Raw genomic sequence first — 26,034 nt, 5'->3', positions numbered from 1 at the left:
ATCCTGGCTCAGGAGAGGCTTCTCTGTCTTCCAGGGAGAGAATGATCTCCATTTCAAGAGCACTGGAAGCTTGTGTTACACCCAGGTCTGCCATCCTAGCCCTCCTTTTGCCTGGGCTCTGCTTCCTGGCAAGTGTTGCATCCCTGGTCTCCCTGCTTCTATATCCCTTGCCCCACCCTCATCCTGGAACTGTAAAGCACTATGGTTGCTTATTTAACAAACATGCTGGAATGTGTCGTGGGTACAGGGCTTCCCTTTGTTGAAGGCAGCTATCAGAACTTCCCTTCTGGAACTCTTGAGAGAGGCCCAGCAGAAAGCCAGCTGCTTTTCTTCAAGTCATACCTTGTCTTTGGCTAAATATAGGGATGCCTGCGCTCCTCTTCCCCTTCTCCCGGCACCAACTGTTCCTCAAGTTCCATGTACCCTAAGAAGATGACCCTCAGCAATCCCCAAACCTTCCCAAGATATTCATCACTGGTAGGATGAGGGCCAGGGTGGGGTGGGGATGCTGGCAAAATGTGGAATTATGCTCTTTTTTCATAATTACAAAAGCAATACATGTTCCTTTTGGAAAATTTGAAGACAGTATAGATAAGAGCAAACTGCCAACACTTCATCACAGTGTTAGCATCTATTTTGGTATAAATCCTCCCACTCTATTTTTTTGAATGAAAACGGTACCCTGTTTGTATTGATTGTTGTGTTCATATATTCCACTTGAACCTGTTTTTCCTTTTGAAGCCTACATCATAAATAAATTTAGTTTCTGTTTCACTAAATACTCTAATACTATTTTTAATGTCTGTAAAATATTCCATCATCGCTTCCCAAGGTAAATATTCCTTCAGGGTATTTACTTGATGAAAATCTTCTGTATTTATTCTAAAAATCAGTTGTCTTATATATTGAGCAAAAAATACCATCTATTCATTCCTATGTTTCTCATTCACAAAATCCTGATGTGCACAATTGATATCCACCTGTCATTCAAGTTACTTAACAGCCACTGTGACTGAACCAGATGAAGTGTGTTGTTATTCTCCCTTTCAATTGAAATTCCTTCATTAGCCAGCTAACATGAGTGCTGGTTTGGTTCAGTTTCTCTTTTCAGTGCAGGACCCTTTAAGTTTATTTTCTCAGGGAAGAGATCCGGTGGTTCTTCATGAGGAGACTTCCTATTTTCCTTGCACATCCTCAAGCAACAACTGACGACATTCACCATTTTTCTTATGCCAAAGATGGAGTAGAGACGATGTTGAACGTTGCCTGAGCACCTCTGTTCCTCCAGGGTGAGACCAACCCGAGCTTAGGCACAGGCTGCAAGCCTAGCAGTCTCCTTTGTCCTCCAATAAACTCAGAAGTTTCTGTCATTCTCCTCCTCGCTTCTCTGTGTACAGACTGCGCCTTTGGGGCCTCTTCCTGGACAGTGCAGCCTCAGTGTATATTTTTATGAGCTCTGCTCTGCTTTACGAAGGCCTGGGCTCTTTCTCATGATGTGCTACCTTAAGGAGACTTCTCCCTGGGGAAGATTATTTATCAAAGTAGGTCTGCTTGCACAGGCGCAGCTTCTGGGCTCTAGAGAAACTGAAAACCTTCTGTTACTGAATGTGAACCTTGTGGCCTTGGTGAGATGGCCCTTTACCTCCCCCTTTGTTTTGGAGCAATTACTGAGTACTAGTAATAATAGGCTGCACTGACCCTCTGTTGATGCAACAAATAGTTGAGGTAAATAAACTTAAAAAGAGGAAAGGTTTATTCTGGCTCACAGTTTTAGAGTTTTCGGTCTTTGATTGATTGACCCCATTGCTTCTGGGCCTGTGGTGAAGCAGCACATTATGGCAAGAGTCAGTGGTAGAGAAAGCTGCTGACCTCACGGCAGCCAGAAAGCAAAAAGTAAAACAGGAAGGGACCAGGGTTCTGATATTCCTTTCGAAGTAACATCCTGGATGGCACAACTTCCTCTTACTAGCCCCCACCAATTTTTTTGTGGTGCTAGAGACTGAACCCACATTCTCATGCTCTATCACTGGGCTATACCCCTGGTCCTAGGCCCCACTTCTTAAAGCTCCCACCACTACCCAGTGGGATGAAAAGTGGGGATCAAGCCTTTAACTTTACAGGCTTTTGGTAAAAAGCCAGACCACAGCACAGACATATGTCTTTTGTGATTTTCTTTTTTTCCTGCACTGTGTGCTGGTGCCAGGAGCCCTGTCCAATAGCCCTGAGGAAGGTTTATGCTCTTAGTCCCAAGGGACTCAGTTGTGGGGCAGAAAGAGTTGCTAACAGGCCTGGGCTCCAGTGGTGGAAGTTCTGGCCTACACAGATGATGGAATAGATGTTGACATGAGATTCAGGCTTCTGTTCCTAGAGGATTCTAAGCAAGGTGACTCCAGCCCTCCTGTGTCTAAACTGGTTGAATTTAGAATGCTCTGGACTGTGGATTTACATTTGGTGCTGCATTGGTGAATATCTCTGGTATACTTTCTCTGCTCACACCATTTGCAGGATATCAGATATGCATTTCCCTCACTTCTCCCACTTGCCTGGTTGGGGTGGAGTGTTCACTTTTTTGTTAGAATGTCAGAACCATGGGTTGCTACCCAAGGTCTGCATCCACTTGGGACTGCCATTGCAACTCTTCCTAGAAAGAGCAAGGCAGGCACTGGGGAAAGACAAGGAGGCCTGAAGACCCAAGGACATCAAAGCATTCATCACACATTCCTTCCTTTTCCACCATCCTAACCCAAAGCAACCACCAAGCATGACATCATGGCATTGGAGGGGCACATACTGGTCCCAGCTCTGCCACCAACCTGCTACTTACTCCTCTGTAAAATGGGGATAATATTGCTCATTGTTCTTGCCTTAGTGACTCATGGTAAAGAGCAGATGAACCTGGGTGCAAGAGCAAGGAATGATACTAACCATCCTTACCTTCCTCCTTGGACTCAGATTTGTTTGCATGTATCTCTTCCTGGGAGTGGGAGGATGGAGGAAGAAGAGGATGCAGCCCTTGGCTGTTCTCCTTGTCCTGTGAATCAAGTCTGACCTGCACTAACAGGGCACATGTTCATTGCAGGAGTGAGTCTGCCTTTGAGAAGGCCAATGTTGATGTGTTCCGGGTAAGAACCAACAACGTGGGCCTCATCTATAAAATCAGGTGAGAAGAAAGTCCCTGTCCAGGGTGGGAGTGGAGATGAACGCAAGTACATTAGGATCTGATTTCACTAGTGATAACTTTTGGGTATTGATTACTCTCCAGGTACCATTTGAAGGATTATCAAAAACCCAGATTTTCCCCTCCCATCCAGAATCACAATGCCCTGAACTTCCCAGCTGCAACCAGATTCATTTCTTGGATTGAGGCAATTTGAGAAAAATTTTCACCAATTTAAGACATATACTCTGAGAGACACTCCACCTCAGTGGTTAGGAGCAAGACTCAGTCCAGATTGCCTGGATTCAAGTGTCTGCTTTGCCATTTATTAGCTGTAGGAATTGGGACAGTCTACTTTTCCAAGCCTCAGGTTCTTCCTCTAATAATGATGCCTCATCTGTAATGACTCTAGGATTCAATGAGCTCATGCCAAGAGCCGTAGTAGTACACAGTAAGCACTCAGCAAGCATCATGTTGCAAGATGCATTAGGACAAAGAGCTCCTGATAAATCATGTTCTCTCCAGGGGAGCTCTTGTGAATGTATGTGGAAGGCTAATTCTATTAGCCTGGATACAGAGGAGGAAGTTTCAGTAGCTCCCCTCCTCCTCCTAGTCCCCACTAACCACCTTCACTCAAGTTCACCCCTATTTGTCAGAATGTTAAGGTCATGTGTGGTCTGATTGCACTAGACTAGGGTTTGAACAGGGGCCAAAATATGACCTCAGATCAGCCCCATATGTCAGGTGTGTCATCTTTGTGTTGGGCTGTGGTTGTCCCACTAAGGTTGGCTTAGATTAAACCTCACTCTTTTAGGTGGGGATGAGATGTTCTATGTGAAGTGAGGTCATTTGGCAGCCATGTTCTCAAGAAGAAACTAGATAAAGTGGGCTACACCAAATGGGAGAGGATGTTGGTGGCCGGAGTCTGAATCTGTGCAGTTTCTAAGCACATGTGAATACTGGACACTTGAAATGTGGCCAATCCAAATCAAGATGTGTTGGATGTATAAAACATGCAATGGACTTTTAAAGGCCTAGTTCTAGAAAAAGAATGTAAAATATATTATCATTCACTTGTCATTTCACTTCTCATTTGAACATATAACCACATGTGGTTATACGTTCAAATGAGAAGTGAAATTAAATGCAATATATTATTAAAAGTAATTCCACCAGTGTTTTGTATCTCTTTAAATGTAGCTACTAGAAAAATCTGAAGTTACGTCTGTGGCTTGAATGCACTGCTCACATCATATTTCTGCGGGACAATCATAGTCTCGATGGCTATGGGGATTCTCTGGGTGGTGGGATTAAAGATCACAAACTACAGATCACTGTTAGTTGTGGGAGACATGAAGAAAGGGACACATAGCAACAGGAAGTGGGAAGTGAGCCCCAAGGGACAAGGCATGCCTTGCAAATCAGATGGTCTAGTTGCTTCTGTCTCAGTGAACTTTCAGATGTGCCTTGACTCAGATGGTCTTCAAAGAGTGGTATGTACACTGCTTGGGCCAGAGTGGGAAGAGGGAGCAAAATGAGCAGAGGCCAAGGTTGGAAAGCAGCAGTGGTCAGACAGGACCTGAAGGTTAATTCTCTTGTGAACCTTGGGGATCCTAAACTTTGCATGAAAAAAAATATTTTCTTGCAGGCAGTATGACAAGGTAACTGTCATTAATGTGTATATCTGCTTTACCTATGTAATGGGTATCCCCATTTTGTGGATGAGGAAGTTGTAACAAAAAAATAACAAAATGATTGAACTTCTCTTTGGAATAAGCACTGGGTATTGCAGTAAGGAAGGGGTGCCATCTTTGTTCTGCCAATGAGAATGTGAGTATTGGCTTCTGCCTCAGGATTGAGCATGACAACACAGGCTTGAACGCCAGCTGGTACCTGGACCGTGTGATTGTGACTGACATGAAGAGGCCTCATCTCCGATACTACTTCAACTGCACCAACTGGCTGAGCAAGATAGAAGGTGACCGCCAATGGTGTCGTGACCTGCTGGCCAGCTTCAACCCCATGGACATGCCCAGAGGTCAGTTTGGCCTGCCTGCCGTCCCTCTTTACCTGGGTCAGCCTCACTCACATCTCTGTCTTGTACTGGACAGTCTCATCTCCCTTTGCCACCCCCACCCATGATCTTCCCTTTGGCTGGGGCCCAGTGAAGTCACATCTCTATGGCCATCTTGTGGCCTTCCCAGAGCAAGCCTTTGTGTTCAGAGGCTTCGAGGAAGCAGGAAACCCAAGAGGAATGGGAGGCATGGAGCTGGGACAGGATAGGCCTTGAGGACATTCTGTATTCTCAGTGATTCTTATTGATGGCTGTCTAACAGAAGTGCCTCTGAGATCAAGGCGACATTCCCCATCTCCTAATCCTTCCCCTTCTTATGATGCCCAAGGAAGGTGAATTATAGCTGGGGCCTGGTGGATGGGTGTCAGAACCCACAGCTTCCAAAGTTCCATCATGCTGTTTTCTGACTCCTCCTCTTTTAATGAGGGACAAGATAACTCATTGTAGGCAGTATCTTTGTTCAAAAGCCCTTAAATTAGGTTATCCTAGTTCCACAGGAACAAAGGGAGCCAGGAGAACAAAGTCTATAAAAACACACAGTGTGTCCTTGGCCCTTTTCTGAATTCCTTTGTCCCTCTCCTAAATCCTGATCTGACCTCTCCCCATCACTGCTCATATTTGTCTTTCCAAAAATGAGGGCAAGGTGCTACATGTAGGTACCATCATCACAGTGATGGGACATTGCAAGGAAAGAGATATTGGGGCCAGGGAAGAGAAACAACAGTCACTTGGCAGAACAAGAGAAGGCTAACATGCTTGTTAGATTCTGCCTTGCAGTATTTACCTGCGTGGCCTCAGAATTCTAACCTTCCTTGCAACTCAGCTGGGCAGAAGTAAACATATCCTTTGTCTAACAGGCTTCAGCTCTCAATTTCTCCACCTGATTTTCTAACTCTCAGCCAACTTTGAACCCTTGAATTGTTCTTCTGTGTCCCTATCATACTAATTTGCAGCTTCATTGATTCTTTTTAAAAACATATTATTGAGTTTTTCTCTTATTACAAAAGCTAAATTCAATCATCGCAGAAAATTTTAAAAATAGATGTAAGTGTACATAAAAAGGAATTCCTGTAAGTCCATCACTTGGACACACAACACCAATGACATTTTTGTTCATTCATATCTAATCTTTTCTATTGCACATGTAGCTTGCAATAACGGACTGTTATAACATCCTCTGTTTTACAGTATGTTTACTTCTATGCCATTTTTAAATATTACTCAATATTCCTACTTACAATGGTTGTGCATTGCTCTAGAATGTGGATACCCCGTCATTCATTCATGGAATCTCTTATTGTTGTACATTTATAGTGTGTTCCTCCTCTAAATATATTTTTGCTGTTATAAACAACACACCTAAAAGTTTGCAAAGCTCCATGATTCCTTCCTTAAGATAAATTCCAAAGTGGAGTTTCTCAGCCAAATAGAATGCACATGGTTAATGCTTCTGGTGGGCATTTCCCACTGGCTTTAGAAAGTATCTGCACAGTCACAGCAGCTGTTTCAAGAGTGCCTATTTCTGTCACTTTTTTGCCAAAACTTAACAGTACTGTGTAATTTCCCACTCAGATATTCTCTCATTGGTTACTTATGAGGCTGAATATTTTTCATATGTTTCTTGGTAATTTGTTGTGGATTTTTGGTTCACAGATTTTTAATAGATTTTATTGCATAAAATTGAACTCTACAGTATGATGTTATGGGATACACTGTCGATAATGTGTGTGTGTGTGTGTGTGTGTGTGTGTGTGTGTGTGTGTGTGTGTGTTTTCTCCTCAGGTCATATCTTTTCTATTAGGATGAATCTCATAGGTTATAAGGTCTATCTCTGGCCAAGCTTGCCATCTTCCTGTGTTCTCGTGGTTCCCCTTTTCTTGGTCTTTACCCACTTTCAACTCCTCATTTTCCCTTCTGCTTTGGTCACACAAAATTCCAGGATACCACCATTGGGAAAAGAGCTTCTGAAATGTCCCCACTGAGAAAGAACTGACAAAACTCAGAGCTTCTCCAGCTTTCCACAGAGTGCCCAGGGTGGTATTCTCTTGTCCATTAGAGACAAGAGCTTCCTGAACCGGTCCAAGACCCTGCTTGAGCAATGAAGGTGGGGAGGGACACTGAGCTTTGGTATTTCCAGGTTGGGTTCCAGAAAAAGAAATGAAAAAATAACCTTCAAATGTTGAAATGCTATGCTGGTACACAAGGTGAAGTTTCTTTGCTTTTCACTTGAATTATACCAGCTTGATATTTTGTTGCCGCTAGAGGTGTTTGATGATAAAAATAGGGAAGATAATTAATTTTTTCACCCATGTAGTTTGATGAGTGAAACATTTCAAAACATGGAAGGATGGCAATATGGAAGAGAGGAAAGGAAATGTTTTCAGTGTCTACACCACCCATCCCAACACTGCCCAAGAGAGGGTAGTTGTTAGGGAGCCTCATTCCCTTCTCTCCACCCTTAAGAGCCAGCTCTGATGTTCTGAAACTTTACTTCATTCCTGCTCTTCAGGCAAGGCAGGATTTCTAGCATGACTGCCTAACCTGTGGCCTGGGCTGATTAGCAGGTAGCTGTGAGGGAGTGGGGCCAAGACTTGATCAAGTTTCTAGGAGATTTCTCTAATAGGAGACTCACATGTCATGCTTTAAGATAGCTGTGAGGGGAACTTACCTTACATGTGGGAGTAGAAGGACTGCTGCGAGGCCCAGGTGTGTTGCCCTGGACAAGAAGGCCCGCTCCCTGCCTGGCTCAGTGCCTGACATTCACATGGAGATGGCTGTTTTCTCTTTGGCTCTTAATCAAATACACTTCCTAGGGAAGTAACCTATGTATTTCTAACGTCTTTGGAGGAAAAGCCATGCGAGGGCTGCCTTCTTTCTTAGTGGAGCCTATTGTGTAAAGGATAGGCAGCAGGAAAACACAGACAAGAGGTCCCAAAGTATAAAGGTAGAAATTGACCATTCTCACGGTTTTGTGGATGGAAAAGTCTAGAACCAGTTTCAATATCTTAGTTGTTCTCGGTTGGTTGTATTCAGCACCTAAAGAGACCTGGCAGCAGAATTAACAAAAATGTCTTTGTCTTTTGGTTTTCATTGTGTCTGATCTCTAGACCTCGGGAAGTTCATGACTAGGGCCCAAGGAGGCAGGTTGCTGAGTCCCTTAATCCACATGGGGTTTCCCAAACCTTAGCCACTCACATTCCACCTTCAAGAGTTTTGTTTTATTCCACTGCTTGCATTATTCATTACTTATTCTTCTCGAATCACTTTCTTACAATTTACACTAACTCGGGTCTTTTCCCATTGCTGAGACAAAATCTGGACACCCAAGGTTAAAGAAAGAAAGGTTTATTGTAGCTCATAGTTTGTAGAAGCTTCAGTTCATTGTTGGCTGACTTCAAGGCAGGGTAGCATGACAGAGGAGAAATAGTTTACAGTGGGCAGAGGGCAGCAAAGCAGAAGGAAGCAAGCAGTAAAATAGCAAGGCCAGAGGAATAAGTGACAGCAGCAGAACTCTTTCTGTCCCTTATACTGTATCCAGGTTACCCACCCTTATGACAGGTAGCACTCACACCCTTCATCCTAGTACTTTTATTTTATTTTATTTTATTTTGATTTATTTCCAGTACCGGGAATCAAACTCACGATGTCGCGCTTGCCAGGCAAGCGCTGTGCCGCTGAGCTAAATCTCCAGCCCCAAAGATACAGTGAATGTTTTGTCTTTGTTTTTGTTTCAGTACCGGGAATCGAACTCCAGACCTTGTACTTTCCAGGCAGGCGCTTGTGCCACTGAACCATATCCCCAGCCCCCATCCTAGTACTTTTAATCCTAGCATTGCACCATGAATCCATTCCAGCCTCACTACACTCTAGATGCAGACATCTCCAAAAAGCCCCACCTATGACCACATGACGCTGGTGGGGCATCTAGATACAAGTCATAACAACTTGTAAGTTAATTTTAAAGGGAAGTTGCAGTGCTATCATAAAGAAAGATGGTTCTTATTTTCTATAAATATTAGGCACACAAGAGTACATACTAGTGTGACTAAGCATCATTAGATAACCCCATCTACCACTGTTAGTCTCCTCCATGCCTTGGTGATGTTCAGACAGCACCCTAGAGAACACCATCGGCCCTGATCTGAGAGGAGAGGAAAGCAGAGCTTGGGAGGGAGAGTAGGGGTGGCAGTTATGTTTGGGCTGTCCTCTCCATAAGTTCTTGCTTCCCCTTATCCTTATGATCTCTCTGCAGGTGGGAGTGAAGTCAAGTAGGAGCTAGCAGATGTTGTTACACAGATGAATAAACTGAGTCCCAGCGGTTAGTGATCCATTCAAGGTCAAATGGCTGGTCACCAATGGAGCTAGGACCAGAATGGAGATCTTACTGTTAGCTGAATAGCTCTCTGCCTGGCTCTTGGGCAGGGTAAGACCAAGAGCAATTAGTCTGGCTGTGCCAGAGTCCAGAAACTGTAAGGCATCATGGAAGTCAGCTGGGCCAAGCTTCTAGTGTCTTAGGAATCCCTTCCACAGTGACCCTACCAGATGCTTCTCCAGTCTTGGTTTGTATCCAGTCTTTCTTAAGTGATGGACATCCCATTTCACTCCTGGGCATCATGGGTAACTGAAAAGAGGCTTTTTTGGGTTTTATTTTGAAACAAGGTCCCCCTATGTAGTCCAGACTAGCCTTGAACACACTATGTAGCCCAGGCTAGCCTCAAACTTGGATCCTCCTGCCTTAGCCTCCCAAAGGCTGGGATCACAGGCATGTGCCACCAGACCCAGTGAGTGGAAAGATCTTGAAACCCCGTACAGTCTCTATGAGGCTTCTGCTAGTCTTGCTCCAGTCCTAGCTTGATATAAGACAGTATCTGTCACATGTTAGCCATTCACTGTCGGAAACCTGGCTTTTGTCTCCTGGAGGACATGCCCAGGTTTCCTGGCCTGTCCTTCTGTAAACCTTTCTTCCCAAGAAGGTTCCTCCCAGGCTAGAACTCTGTTTCCAAAAGAGGCTCATCAGAAAAGATTGAGGGGCAAAACACACATAACAAAACACTTACCATCTTAACCATTTCTAACATTAACCATTCTTAACCATTTATTCTATTGGCATAAACTCATCCACATTCACGTTGTTTTGCAACCATCCCCACCATCCAGCTCTAGAACTTGTCATCTCCCCAAACTAAGACTGTTTCCATTACATACTTGCTCCCTATTCCCTATTCCCTCTCCCCACTCCCAGCCCCTGGTAACTTTTGTTCTGCTTCCTGTTTCTATGAATCTGACTACTCTAGTAATGTCATATAAGTAGAATTGTGTAGTACTTGTCATTTAATACCTGACTTACTTCACCTAGAGTAATGTTTTCATGGTTCAACACTGTTGTAACATGTTTCAGAATTTAGTTTTTAAAAGGTAAAAAATAATTAATTGCATTCAAACACCACATTTTGTAGAAGTGCCATATTGCTTTTTACAGTGGTTGTAAAAAGCAGTTTTTACATCCCCACTACAATGTGTAAGAGTTCTGATTTCTCTACATATGGCCAATGCTTGCTAATTTATTTATTATTTGATAATACCATTCTAATGGATGTGAAGTATCTCTTTGAGATGTAGTTTTGATCTGCCTTCCCCTGATCACTCATATGGATCATCTTGTCATGTGCTTCTTGTTTGTGTGTCTTTTTTTGAGATATGACAATTCAAGTTCTTCACGCATTTTTAAAGATCAAAGTTCTTTCTGCTGTTGTTGTTATTAAGTTTAGGGGTTCTTTATTTTTCTAGATAATAATATCTTATCAGATACATGATTTATAAATATGTATCTTCTATTCTGTTTTTTTTTTTGGTTTTTCTCCGGTACCAGGAACCGAACTCACGACCTTGCGCTTGCCAGGCAAGCACTTTTGCCGCTGAGCTAAATCCCCAGCCCCTTCTATTCTGTTTTATTCTGTTGATCATTTGTCTATATACATGAGAGTTCTGTCCTATTCCATTTGTCCACATGGCTGTTTTTAGGACAGCGCCACTACTGCTATTTTATAAGTTTTAAAATCAGAAAGCATTAGATCTGCAGCTTTGTCCTTTTTCAAGACGGTTTTGTCTGTTCAGGTTCCCTTGATGTCTCACTTCTTTTAATACATTGTAAATAAATGGTCATTAACTGTTTTCAGCAGTGACAATGCCATGCTGACCTTGCAGTCAAAGGGCATCTGTTCACTTGGAAGAAAAGAGGAAAATGCCTGCACCACAGGTCCTCAGTTCTTGCCCAGGACATGAAGGCTGCTGGAGAAGCATCTCAGATTCTCCTGACTCAACCTTTCATGAATCAGCAGGCGTAGGGTCCCAGTCTTGCTTTGCTCCCACCAGCAACTCAATTGAGTGTTCCAGGCAGGCATCTCACATGATCAGGCATTTCAGGCATACACAGAGGCCGCACGGGGACTTAGCCACCAACCCTACGATTGTCTCCCACTTAGAATGGGCGTCAGGGGCCCTGGCATCTTCTGGAGCCTGCGAAAGGTTGGCAGCCACTTTCCCAGCATATCTGCATTTATTATTCCTGGGAACACAGTCTTTGCTACTGAATTGTTCCAGGAGTGCCATGAAATTTCCTTCTTGCCATCTGTCTCCTGGCATTCCCTCATTGCCAGGGATGCCCAACTCCCTTCTTGGAGGATTTCTTCCATCTTACCTGGAATGGCTTACTCTCATGACAACCCAGAATCCAGAGGAACAGAGTAGCTCTGGTGATGTCTACACATTGATGGCAGCCTCTGGCTGGAAACTAAGCTCAGTCTCTGGCACTTGAGGTGTCATCCTTAACAGCTTCCACTAAGCCACTGTGGCCTACAGAGTGGGGGATAGCTCTCAGATATCTTGAGATGGATAAATAGCTGAGAAACATCTCATATCAGGGACTACTCTTCACCTCTTTGAGCTCTAACTGCTTACTATGTGTCTGTTTCTCTCTGCAACCTGGCTCAGGTTGTTCCAAGGGTGACCCTTGTGTTTTTTCCTGCCCACCAGTTACTGCCTTAGCCCATGGGAATTAGGGGTTTGTACAAATATTGGTTGGAAATGGGTTTGTGTACATTTGGGGTGGTCATATGTAGGTATACCACCACTTATGAAGACCAGCAGCAGAGATGGAAAGAGCATTTCTGGGGACTGAGATCAGGGCTCTAGTGTCACCCATCAGCAATTGTGTCATTTTGGCAAGTCATTCATCTCATCTCTGTTCCCGCATCTTACTAGAAGGTCGGGCTAGATAGCCCCTAAGGTCCCCTGTAGTGCTGACTTTGTCTGGCATTCTGCTAAGAACCATCTTGCCTTTCTTGTCTGCCACCGGGTTTCCCATCCACTGATTTCAGAACCCCCCACTTTGATATCACTCATAATCTGACATTCACAAAGAACAGCCCTCAGCTGCAACTGATGAGCATGCTACAGTATTTCATAGGCTGAGAGCGCAGGGCTACCCAGCCTTTCTGACACTAGGGAAGCTCAGGGACATTCCCGAAGCTGTGGTGGGGTTGGGCGCAGTGTTGAAGGAAGAGTGTGTGGAAATCTGAGTTGGGAAGGGCTGATAAATGATGCGATCTCTCTAGGTAGGTTTGGTATGATCGAGTTTTGGATCTTAGAGGAGTTTGAGCTAGGGGTCTGCACCTAGAGGTGCAAGTGGTCAAGAGGTGTGAGCAAGACCTGTATAGGATTTCACTGCCAATATGTCACTGCCTGTCTTCTGGCCAAGCAACGGCCTGCAACCCAGTGCCAGCTCACAAACCCTCCCACCTTGAAAAGTTTTAAGATGACCATGTGGCTTAAATTAAAACTGAGCCCACACCACATTGCTTTGGGACAGCTCTGCCAACTGACCATGAGACAGACCTCTGAAGCCAAGAGCTGCATTCCAGCTGGCCTGGGAGCTACTCACACCCCAAGCTGTCAGAACCATGGCACAATGACTTATAAATGGTTCAGGTGCAGGCCTTGTCAGAGCAGAGAAGACTCTTAAATTCAGAAGATCCAGTCTTGAGGTGGGGCCTGCCCCAACCCTGGCTTTTAGCTGAGACCTGTTTCTTACATTCATTAAGGACAATCCTTCTTCTACAGGGCATTCAATCTTCTTTGGTGGATTAATAATAAATATAGCTACAGCCAGTTTTGTAATGTGCTTCAAAGAGACCAAGGGGCTAGTTTTTAGAGGAAAGAGTGCTTACAAAAGCAAAGCCTTGGTCAGGTGGGCCAAAGGCATGCACGTGATGGGAGGGGTGGATGATATTTTCATCTGGACTGCTAGTCTGGAGCAAATGAATTGGCCTTTCTTTTCTTATGTCCAATGCTGGGGGCTGAAAATGGCACAGGGGCTGGGGATGGGTAGAAATGCAATTGTGTTTCTCCTCAGTACCATCACTGTTTTTATTTCTGGTTATTTCATCAGGTAATTGGGTTACAATTTCATTACAACCCAACCTGTGCTACATGACGATTATCACATAGCCCCAGATATGCACTCAGTCTCAGCAAGATCAGAGTGGGTACAGTATCCCAGCTATGTTTGAGGAGGGACAGGATAAGGAAAGGCCTGATATTAACATGTTAAGGACATGTACAAATTGAACTGACCTGCAGTAGATTATGAACTCTCCAGAGCACTGCATGGTGTAAAAGCAAATGCAAAATGAAAGCAGCCTAGATGACTGATGCATAAAACACCTGTCATGAGGGCTTTGCCAAAGAAACCAGTAGCCCTGACTTATTCTCAGATTCTTTTGGAAAATATCGTAGAGTAATTAAGCCATTAAGAAAACACACGAGACTGGTATATAGCCTAAGTTCCACTTCTGGCTTTGCTACCCAGCAGCAATGAGACCCATGGCAGGCCTCAGGTGCTTTCCCATTCTATTTCTTCATCTGTAGAGCACCTGGACTAGTGCTCCTGGGACTCTTCGGGGAATTAGTATAGTGTAAATGGGCCCAGGGCCAGTCTGCCTTAATAGGTGCCGGAGATTGGCATTGGGGCCTTCCCTTCTGCTGTGATTACCTCCCCTCCCATCTCATCTTCTGCATAGTCCTCCCACCCCCATCCCATGGATATGGTCTTAGTTCTCATTCTTTATGGTTAACATCTAGCTCTGCTACTCTTTGGGCTTTGCCAAAGAAACCAGTAGCCCTGACTTATTCTCAGATTCTTTTGGAAAATATCATAGAGTAATTAAGCCATTAAGAAAACACACGAGACTGGTATATAGCCTAAGTTCCACTCTGGCTTTGCTACCCAGCAGCAATGAGACCCATGTATGTAAGCATGAGCACGTCTTCTGCTCCGTGCCTCATCTGTACAGTGGAGGTATCATTCATCCCCATCTTGTATGGTGAATCAGGGAAATGAGTGTAAAGGACTTGGTGCTGCATAGGTGTGGAGTCTCTGCTCAGTAAATCGGGTCACTGCTCCTGGGGTTAAGCTCCCAGTGTTTCCTCTCTTCCCCCACATCCAGGCTGAGGCTGATTCTGAGATGCACAGACTTTGGGGCCACTCAGTGCCAGGATCTCCTCTGGGATCTGGGCAGGCTCACAGAGACAACTGGAACTAGGCTGGTGACTTTGCCAGTAGCTGACTCCGGCAGGGCAAGCCTCTCTTCTCACCCCGCTTCCCCTCCCTGCCAGTTCCCCATCTTCCAGCCCAGCTTCCCACAGTGTCCAGGGCTCCTTTTGCTGTGGTCCTGCCTGGCAAGAACTGTTCCTCACCTTCAGTGGAGGTGGCCCCAGGCCCGTGGGTGCAGGGGCGAGGGCTCCTAGGTGGGAGAGTGGGCCAGCCCTGCAGCCTTCTCCTCCTTGGAACTTCCCAGCAGCTTTCCTCCCACGCCATCTGCACCCACCTAGCACTGCAGAAAGTCATCTCCGGAAAGAGTGGGAAGAGAGAACCTTCAGAACGAGGCCCCAGGGAGGCATATCAGAGAATTTTAGGACTGAAAGGGACTTTGTCTCTCCTCCTCCTCTTTAGAGAGGAGAAAACAGATGCCCAGCAGAGTTAAGCAACCTGTTCTTGGTCAGACAGCATGACTGTGGGGCAGACTGGAGCCTTGGGTTCGTGATGCTGGCTCATGCTGCTCCATCATTGCCACTCTACGCACAGTCATTCAGTGATTCAATGAATGAACTATTTTAGAATCTTCTATGCACCAGAACCTGTGTTCAGGGTGAATACATACCGTCCCTTCTCTGTAGGAGCCTAGAGTCTAGAGGGAAAAGAGTCAGGCCAGTAAATAATCAGAAAGCAGAGTGATAGAATTCTGTAAGTGGAGGCAGCCCAGGCCAGAGGCAGCATAATAAAAGGAAAATCAGGAGGGCTTCATGGAGGAGGTGATTCATGGTGAAAGGGAGTTTGCTAGGCTTTTAACAGACTGAGGACCCTTAGGGGAATGACGGGCTCTTTTGGCACAGTGTCTCACACACACTCCAACCAACAGCTTCACTGTGGCCTTCACTCCCAGCCCAGAACTGTCTTCATCCACATTCTCCTTCAATCTAGCATCCAGAACCTTTGGAGAATACAGAGTTGTACATTTGCTCTAAACTTAACTATTTTGATTGCTAAATAGGTGCTGAAAAAAAGTCTTTTCTTTCTATTGGTGGAAAGGTCATGTTCTCTGTGCTGTATTTTGTACCTATGAATATCTGGACTTGTAGGCACTACCTTGACCCTGATCTGTCTATGGGTGTCCACTCCAGTACCAGTGGCTTTTTGGTTGGACCCTCCTCTGAGTTCCATGTCTTAACTAGAGTGAGCTCAGTAAGTGTCCTCCTTCCTAGAGCTGAAGTGTCCATCTCCCCAGTGGCCCTGTGTCTGCTTCCTTCTTCCTCCACCCAGCCGTCAGTGCTCTCTCAGCTTCACGCTGTTCTGTCCAGTCCAAGGGCTTCCAGGGCAGACCCAGCTCCTGGGGGACAGCGACTGGCAGGTGTTCTCGGGGCTCCTTCCAGACCACAACGGACATGACTTATTCCAGTGTGGACTTTGGGTGACTTTAATCTTTAGTTTTCAATCACAGGAAAAATATATGATCATGGTAAAAATTCAGGAGCATTGTACAAATAAGCAAAAGAAAAATGATAAAATCTACCATAACTCCATTCCCTGAAGATGATAATAGGCAACTATTATTCAGCACTTAATGTCAGGCATCAGTCTCAACATACCGGTGGTCTGTTCATCTCTTTTTGTCTGACTGTTCTCTTCCTCATAGTCCTCCTCCTCTTCTCTCTCTCTTTCTTTCTCTCCTCTCTCAATATCTATTTCAATTTATTTTCATAACAGCTCCACGAAGGGACATTATTATTACCCTTCTTTTACAGATGTAATTTGTATGAAGCCAGGCAAGCACACAGATGCTTGAATTGTCTGTGGAAGTGATGACAGGAATGGAGTGGTTTTTCTTGATCATTGCCTATGAACAACTACTAATGACTAAGTAATGTTTTAATGTCACTGTATCCAGGCTTAACAAGGTTAAATTCAGGGCCTATGTTTGACATTAGCACACATTAATGCCAAATGAGAACTATAGCCACCAAGAGTTTGGGAGTAGGGCCCTGTGGGCTTGCGAAATGGGTACTTGCAAGAGCCTGGGGTGTGAGCTACACCTGGCAGACAGGTACAAGGCTGGCAAAAAGTCTTTTGTGTTCAGATTCCATGGGTCCAAATCTGGGCCTCACCCTTTCTGTGTGAATGTGTTCAAGTTTCTTAACCTCCTACCTCTGTTGCCACTTTCTCAAATGGTGGCAATAGTATCTACAGGGTCCATTATTGTGAGGGTTAAAGGGGGTGCTAAATATGACTCTCCTGGGAGGCGCTCAGGAAGTACAATTAGAGGCGCTTACTATTTTGATGCTTGAGTGTGTCTGAAGGACAGTGTCTGCACAGTTGGGGTCCTCTAAGGAAAGCAGAACATTCTAGTCTCATATTCTAGACAGTGAGCAAAGTTGAGAAAAGAGGAGAGATTGAGGTGTTGAGGGGGAAAGCTGAGGAAGATGGCCTGGGGTCTTGGTCAAGCTTGTCTGTGGTCCCAGGAGTTGGGAGTGTATCCCAAAGGAGATATCCCAGGGAGCTTGGAAGAGTCTGAGACAGGAGATGATGGGAGGGTAGGTTGGAGCCACTGGAGGTGGGAGACACTGGGGCTACGAGGGCCTGGGGGAGAGATGAGGGGTCTCCAGAGGGAGGAAAAGGAGACTGTGTTAGTCAGATTTTCATGACTGTAAACAAACACCTGAGAAAAACAATTTGAAGGAGGAAAGAGTTATTTTGGTTCATTGTTTCCGAAATTTCTGTCTATGCTCACTTGACCCTGATGCATCTAGCCCTGAAACGTCGAGGCAGAAGAGCATACTGGAGCAACACTGTTCCACAGCAGCCAGGAAGCAGAGAGAGATGGAAAAGGCCCGAAAGGAGTGGGCCAGGGGCCCCACAGGATCCTTAAGGTCACACCCCCACGGTCCGCTCCCGCCTCCTGCTTCCACCACCTTCTAATAATGCCGTCAAATTATGCTTTTATGAGTGGATTAACTGAGGAATTTAGTGACCTCAAGATGCAATCAATCTCTCAGGGCCCCACCTCTGAGCACCGCTGCACTCTGGGGGATGTTTTGTATATTTAAATCATAACAGAGGCCTTGTGCAAGCAGCGTGATAGGAGGTAGGCTTCAGTCTTCCAGCCTGTGGGAATTCCCTGGGCAGTGGATGACCCAGCCTTGCCCTACTTGCCCACCCACCCCAGGTGCCTGACTTGTGCAGGCTTGAGTAAGGCAGCCCTTCCCTGCGGCTGGGAGAGAACATTCCTCCTTCTCCCCCAGCTCCAGGGCAGCCCTGCTGAGTTGCTCTCCCTCTCCATTTTCATCGCCTCCCACGCACTGCCTGTGTGATCTCGCTTCCAGCGCCTTGGCTCTCCGGGAGCGGAAGTGAGAGGTGTCAGGTGTGAGCCATTGCAGATTCACTGGTGGCTAGGGTAAAATCGGGCCTGATCGGCCTCCTTCCAACCCCCTCTCCAGCCTTCAGCTGCCAAAATGACTAAGGCTATGTCCCACTTACACGGGATCTGGGGATGGGTGAAAGGAAGGGTAAGAAGTTCCACCCAGCAGTTCATTCATGGTTCTTTGCTTCCCAGGAAGCTGAGTCCACGTGCGGGTCCCCAAAGTTCACTTTGTGTTGGGAGTGGAGTGCTCCCTTCCAGGGACCACAGCGGCTCAGCTAGGGCATACATGTGGTTTCTGTCATCCAGAGCGTGTCAGACAACTCAGCCAGGTTCTGCACTGCATGCCGCACCAAGACTCGGGGGTCTGGCCACCTCATCCCTGTGTCCCCCTGCTCCCAGGGTGGCTCTCTGGGATGAGTTCTGTAGCTGCCGCGGGCTGACTGTTGCAGACAGCGCAGGGGAGGCTGTGGGGGCGGCTGGTGCACTAGGAGCAGGCAGGCAGCTCAGGCCTGCCAGCGCCTGCCTTTTCTGGAAGCCCACGCAGGCAGCTTCCGCCGGCCTCAGGGGCAGATTTCCCGTTTGAAGAGAGCAACCGGTGTCTCTGCCATGGATCTGCTGAGCAAAAGCAGGACAAGGCTGATTATGGGTGTCCACGGATCTGGGAGAAGCGTAGACACTCCTGGATGTAGCCTTGAGGCAGGACAACTGTCTTGAGCCTGCAACCAACTCCACCAGCTCAGTCCACAGCCCCGTTCTGTTTAGCTTTGGAAGGGATGATGTGATTAGCTTAGTCCCTGGGCTGTAGTTCTCACTGTGTATTGTGCAGAGCAAGGCTCAAATTAGTTTGATTTTTCTAAGCTTACACAGACCTTTAGTGGAAGAATGTTACTGCCTTCCAGGAGGGTTGCTGGGCTCAGATGTAAAGGCCAAGCACTGCACAAGTGGGACTACATAGAGATACTTCACACCAGAAGTTGTAGATTTGTGTATTTATTGCAACCATTATCCAACAGATGGCAGTAAAGTGTCTTGAGGAAGGGATTCTTTCTCTAATTCACATGAAGGTCCTGTATGGGCTAATGGTAGCCCTAATGGAAGGCCAGAGAGAAATCAGTTCTAGGTGAAGTTTTATAATATATCGTGTGAGTAGAGAACTAGGCAACTCTAGATCTGGCTTGGATGACAATTCCCACAATCTATCATTAGGTTCTGTCTCTCCTGTGCTTGCTTACTCTTCCTTGGAAGAAGTATGAACTGCTTCTTAGCTCTCTTTGAACCTGATCTTCATTTTTCATCTCTGTTCCTGGGTGTCAGCCAGACTATGAACTAAAGACACAGTGGCTAAGGTGGCAGGATTGGTGCTGTCATCTGTATTCACCTTTGGGAAGCCCCAGACCAGGTCCCTTTATTTATCAGACTCAGAGGCCCTCCAGGGTTGGCTTGGCCACACAGCGTTGTAGGGGTAAGGAAAGGTAGCCCTGCATATCCATACCTGCAGAGAACGTGCTCTGCCCCAACGGAGAGAGGGAACTGGTCGCCCATCTGCAGAGTCCTGGCTGCTTAGCCATTGATCAGGACATGTGTGATTACCCTGCAGCAAGCAGCAGATAGCTTTGCTCCAGGCAGCTCTGTTCCCTTCCCAGGACCCAGAGAACAGAGTTTCCTACAGCTCCTGCCTGGAAACACACACAGAACGTTGTCTGGAAGCACATGGCCCAGGCCAAGGGGTGGCAAACGATGGGCAATGGACCAAACTTGGCCTGCCACCTGCTTTATGTGGGCTACAAGCTACAAGTGGACTTTACACTTTTTAAATAATTGAAACCAAAAGAAAAATATTTTGTAAAACATAAAAATTCTGAGATTTAAATGTCAGTGTCCATAAATAAAGTTTTATTGGGCCACAGCTGCGTACATTTGTTTACAGAGTACTACCTACAGTTGCTTTTGTACTAGACGAGCACAAAAGTCATCGAGACTAGACCAAGTAGTCCACAGACCCCCACATAGTTCCTGTCTGGCATTTCATAGAACAAGTTTGCTGACCTCTGGACTAGAGCCTGGGAGGCCACAGGGTTTCCCGGGAAGAGCTCTGGATTCAAAAACGATAGACCTGGCTATGAGCCCCTATTACACTGTTACATCTGTGTATTCCTAGCAACTCACCTCACTCTCTGAGCCTGGGTTTCCTTATCCCTAAGTACAAAGTCAGCAGCACCTGACCCCCCCCTATATCATCACCCCCTATACCATTTCCAGGAGGGTGAGCAGTGCACCATCTTCCCCTCTAGAGCCAGGAAGCAATGCTCAAGATGACTTCAAGCATATGTAGGGGTCTGTAAACTTCCATCACCTATATGAATGTTTAGTAACATTTGCCTTAGAAGGTGGGTCAACCATGGCATTTTCATAAATGAAAAGTGGCCTTTCTTTCCCAGGGAAGCCTGCTAGCCCTTTCTTTTCATCGTTTGTGTCATAGTTTGGGGTTTTGCAAGAGGGAAAAATTTAATACAGGACATATAGTTTATAAGATTATTTTACAATAGTCACCCAAAGAATCATATACGAAAAGAGTACAGGAAATCTGTCCACACACTAAGGTCAAAGAATCCAGGTGAGGGCCTGGATCCCACAATAATGTCCTGCATAAGTTCATCTGAAGACCTAGAGCCCATAACAGTGGCCCCAAGAGTCCAGCTGGAGGTCTAGAGCCCATGACATCTCATGCAGGCCTGTTTCACGACTCTGTGCTGGGAAGGCCCAAAGGCCAGTGGTGGAAGCTAGAAAGTTTATGCCCACAGGATGAAGGATCTGTGCTAGCAGGCTAAGGGATCTGCACTGGACCCAGGAAGCAACACTCAAAGTAAGAAGCAGAGCTCCCCTGAAAGGTACCACAGCCATCTTCAACAACAGTGAGGTCCCGAGCTCCTCCGATGATGATAACAGCTGGCTCCTATCAGGAAAGCCAGCAACACAAGCTTTTCCAGGAGGCTAAGCAGTGCACCATCTTCCCCTCTAGAGCCAGGAAGCAATGCTCAAACCAAGGACCAGAGCTCCCCCAGATTGAACGGTAGCCCTTCTCAGCAACAACGAGGTCCCGAGCTCCTCCTTCAGTGGGAACAGCCAGGTTCATCAGGAAAGCCAGCATGACAAGGTCCTCCAGCAGAATAGTTCAAGAGAACCAGCAGCTCCCTAACCACTTCCCAACAGCCTCTAGACAGCCTCTAACAGCACCCAACAGCTTCTAAGCTTCCTCTTTTCCAGTTCTGCCTCTTATGCTGATGGCAACAACCCTCACGTGGGCCTCCCACACCAACCATCACGCTGGTTCACTTCAGCTGGGTGTTACAAGTTGACCACCAGTTTTCAATCCACCACATTTGTCTCCCCATTTCCCTACCTATCCTTGCTTTGGGGCAGGTTTTTGTAGGACCTGTCTTTCCTTTCCCCTCCTTCGGACTAGCTTCCAGTTAGTTGCCAGCCCCAGTTCATAGGTGAACATTTTATCCCCTTACCAATCTCCAGATCTGAGTGGTAGAAGCAACATACAGAACCCCACATGTGACCACATCTGCATTCATTGAAATTCAAGTCACAGGAAACAGAGATGGGGTAGGGTGGGAGTGTCTCTCAAGTTACCTCATGTGGAAGGAAGACTCCATGCATTGCGCTGAGTTTGCCAAAGGTGGAGAGCAATACCCATATTCTTTGGTTCACATATTCACTTAATCACCATCTAGGGCTAGCCCTGGGCTCTGGGCCTTGTTTTGGAAGGTGGCAACTTAGTGTGGGGTTTTGTTTGAGTAGGGAATGTAGAAAAAAAGGAAGTTGAAAAGCTAAAAATTTTCATTGTCCAAACACAGGCCTTTTAAAGAACAGTTTTGTGAGGTGTACCCATCCATCTATATTTTAGCTCATGTCCCCTCATTGGTGTGGTTAGTAGTCATGTAACACACAAGGAGCCCGCTGTCCATACAGCAAGCCATCTGGGGATGCAGGCCACATCTTGCCATTGAAAGTTCAACAGAGGCCAGAAGACAGCCTCTCCTTCCTACCACATTCTGTGCACTTGACTTCCCAATGTCTACCTCAGCCCGAAAGCTCTTCCCACCTCAGCTGGCCTCTGATCCCTGAACTTTGCCTGTCATCCAGATTTCCTCACTGTGGCTTGATGCTTTGCTTCTCTGAACTTTCCCATGACATAGATGTTGTATGTTCCCAAAGTTCTGCTTGGCCTTGTGTGTCCCAGAACTTACTTGAACTGACCCAGGCCAGCTCCTTTGCCCTCTGAGATGCTTCTTGATCTCTGGGCTTCCTCTTCAGTCAGACAGTCTGCCCTTCCTGGTCAAATGCCAAGGAACTGCAGACTATAAAGGAGTCTTACCATTCCCACATTCTCTCACCTATGGCATTTTATGGACAGTGTCCCATCCTAAGGCTGTCCCCCAGGTGTAGTGCTCACACTAACTGCTTAGGTGTCTCTAGGATGCTCAATCATACAAACCTAGGTTTGGCCTTATTTCCTAAGGCAGGCTCAAGATGGTAAGACCTGGACAAGGCTCATCATCTTATCAAGTCTACATTGAACTCCACTGCTGTTGAGGCCACCATTGAGGCTGAGGTGTTTGAAGATTATGGAGAATTAATTTCTGGCCAGTGGATGGAGCAAAGAAGATATAGGTCTTTAAAAGTGACTAATTTTCTGAGCATGTGTTTGCTGGTCACTCTAGTCTGCATCATTTATGACCTTAACAAATCAACACATGAATTTGATTTTCATTTGCTGAATCCAATTTCCCCAGTGAATTTCTACATTATGGTGCAGCATGGGAAATGGATTAGAGAAAGCAAAGGAAAAGTGCAGAGACCAGTCAGAGACCTTTTGATAGTTCAGGGGAGCTATGCTGGTAGATTGGTTCAAGGTGGTCCCTTGCATCTGGGCTGGCTCATGTATTCCCAGGCAACATACTAATAGATGAAAACGGAAGGTTCCCAGTCCCTCTGACTTTGTATGTATTACATACAGCTTAGCAGTGACCACTTGAAACCAATGTTGAGTGACTTGTTTCTTGCTCTGTTATTGACAGTAATCACAATGCATGCATTGCCAAGGTTTTCTCTCTTCTTATTCCCAGGTAACAAGTATGAAATCAGGGTGTACACCGGTGATGTAATTGGTGCAGGGACAGATGCTGATGTCTTCATCAATATCTTTGGAGAATATGGAGACACAGGTAATGAGGTTGAATCTTTTCTTCACAAGCCACACCCAGTACTGTTTCTTTGATGAACTATCTCTCACAATCCCATCAGAAGATAACAGTTTAAGCCACTTTTGGCCTCCTCTGTTGAGCATCTTTCTTTTGTAAAGTTGGGGTGTGTGTGTGGTGTTTTTTCAGAATAAAGGATGTCTAGCTTAGGGGTTGATTAAAATTGTCTTGCACCCTAGACTATGAAAAAAATCAAATTCCGCATCCTCAGGGAACTCATTCTCATTTACTGTCTTCATCTCCATAAGCTCCATGCCTGTCTGCACTGTACTGGAGTTGTGGCTGGCTGCGTCTGATTCCGTGCAGTGGTTTGGGGAAGACCAGAATGGAGCAAAGGAATAGAATTAGACTCGATCTCACGGGTGAAGCAGAAACGGAACACAAACATGGCTGCAGGTGGAAGTTCAGATCAGTAGGACTGAGACAAGTGGTTCCCTACCACTTCTGCCAATTTAATTGAATAATACAGGAGTCAGAAAAGCAATAATACATGTGGATTTGGGATATAATATATTAAAGAATGTAAAATGTATTGCTGAGCTTGTAAGGAATAATAAAAAAAAAAAAGAACTCTCTTGGTGCCAAAAATGAAGAGGGAATTCAAAACCAAAGTGTTAACTATGAACTGATGCTGTGGCCCTTAGAAGGAGGGAGCTTTCATGCTCAGCTTTGTAGAAGATGGGTTTTTATGCCCATTTGGGGTCAGAAAATTAAACCTTGGCTCTGCATGAGGCAAGAGATTTGAAATTAGAACTGCACAGAAAGCCAGAAGCCCTGAAGTTTCATAGCAAAATCTTCAGTACCAAAAAAAAAAAAATCAGGGAAAAATTCACCATCAGTACTGTAAGCTTATCTCTGCAAGTTCTCTAAATTTTATTTTTATTTATTTATTTTTTTTATTTTTTTGGTTTTTCTCCGGTACCAGGAACTGAATTCACGACCTTGGGCTTGCCAGGCAGGCGCTTTGCCGCTGAGCTAAATCCCCAGCCCCTCTAAATTTTAAAAAATGTAAGAAATTGATACCTTAGACATACATCTCATGTATACCTGAGGGATGATTTTTACAGTGTATGATTTGGGAGCACCTTTCTCCAAGTACAGAATGTTGATTCCATGGCAGTAACAAATACTTTTGAGGACTTGGCAGGAGCTTAGGTGAGACATGAAATCCCCATAGATGAAGTATTGAAGATGAATTTATTTTCTGAGATTACAAAATAAAAGGGTACAATTCATCAAGATTAAGCATCAGTCAACACAACAAACGAGAAGATTATATCCTTAAGAGTTTCAAATAATGGAGTAATATGAGAAAGCCTATAAATTTAGTTGCTTAAACCTATCAAAGACATGAAAGAAGGAACTGAAGAAAATAAGGCACTATGAAAAACCACAGCCAATTTAAAAATAAAGTCAAAGAGTAGTACATGGAATGAAGAGTAGTTATTAAAGATAAACATACAGCGGCTGAATTAAACAACACAATTAGAAGTAGTTGACTGGACAGTTAGTGAACTGTGAGATAAATATGAGCAAAATGAGGAAAAGGGTTGCAAAATAGAACTGAAAGATCCAGGAATGGAGGAGAGAAGGAGGTTGAAGAGGAATAGTGAATGAGGACCACGGGTGAGAGGAAACACTCAAAAAGATAACAGCTGAAACTCTTTAAAGGATTAAACAAAGATATTTATAAAATGAGTCACTGGATAGGATACAAACCTGTATGTAGATACACTGTGGTGAAATCAAAAGCCAAAAAAAAAAAAAAAAAAAGATCTTGAAAAAAAGCAGATTTAGCCGATTATCTTCTGTAAAAATCAACTAGATTGATAGCAAATTACTATAACAACCAATAGAGGTCATATTTCCACATAGGAATATCTTTAATGTTCTGTGGAACAATATGTATCCACCTGTAATTCTATGCCAGCTATATTATCATTCCAGAATGAGAGAAAAATTGACAAATTCCCAGAGCCAATGAAACAAAATAGAGTTTACCACTGCTACACCTATGTCTAAACATCCACTAAAGGATAATCTTTAAGAAAAGGAAAATTATACACAGAAGAAGATGCAAGAGACAAAGGTGAACAAAAATGGATAAACTATATAACAAATATAAGCATCAATGTACAAAACATAGTAAAATGAGTAATATAAGCCCGAGAGGAAATGCAGAACCTCTCAAATCAATAAATATGAGAAGGAAAGTAGGTTATGAGAGTTAAAGCATAATGAGGTTGTTGTCCTCAGACTACCTCTGTACCTCCAGAAGAATAAATGATTAAGTATAGACATTAATAAGTCAGGTATGAATATTAAAATTATAAAAGCAACCACAAGAAATAAAAACAGCAAACCTATCAATTAGTAGAATGAATAAAAGGGAACAAAGAACCAATTCCATAGAAGGATATGAGGAAAATGAAACAAAGAAAAACAATGGCTAAATAAGCAAAGTATTTACGATTTCCTGTACAACTGGAAACTAATCACACATAATTAATTCAAAGGTACTTGAAATTTTTAGTGTTTTTTTTTTTTTTTTTTTTTTTTTTT

At 44.8% G+C, this 26,034-nt stretch overlaps 1 protein-coding gene across 2 annotated transcripts in view; it reads left to right on the top strand.

Moving 5' to 3' along the window:
- The window catches only part of Loxhd1 (lipoxygenase homology domains 1), a 158,425-nt gene that overhangs the window by 9,735 nt on the left and 122,656 nt on the right, over positions 1-26,034 (top strand). For both annotated transcript variants that reach the window (XM_005372875.2, XM_005372874.2), the window contains exons 3-5: positions 3,080-3,160; positions 5,011-5,195; positions 23,338-23,436. In XM_005372875.2, coding sequence (XP_005372932.1) covers positions 3,080-3,160; positions 5,011-5,195; positions 23,338-23,436 — 365 coding nt within the window. The remainder of the gene's footprint in view (positions 1-3,079; positions 3,161-5,010; positions 5,196-23,337; positions 23,437-26,034) is intronic.

The sequence above is a fragment of the Chinchilla lanigera genome, unplaced genomic scaffold, assembly GCF_000276665.1.
Source record: "Chinchilla lanigera isolate Chin_1 unplaced genomic scaffold, ChiLan1.0 scaffold00001, whole genome shotgun sequence".
NCBI lineage: Eukaryota > Metazoa > Chordata > Mammalia > Rodentia > Chinchillidae > Chinchilla > Chinchilla lanigera.
This window is presented reverse-complemented; position numbering and strand designations above follow the sequence as displayed.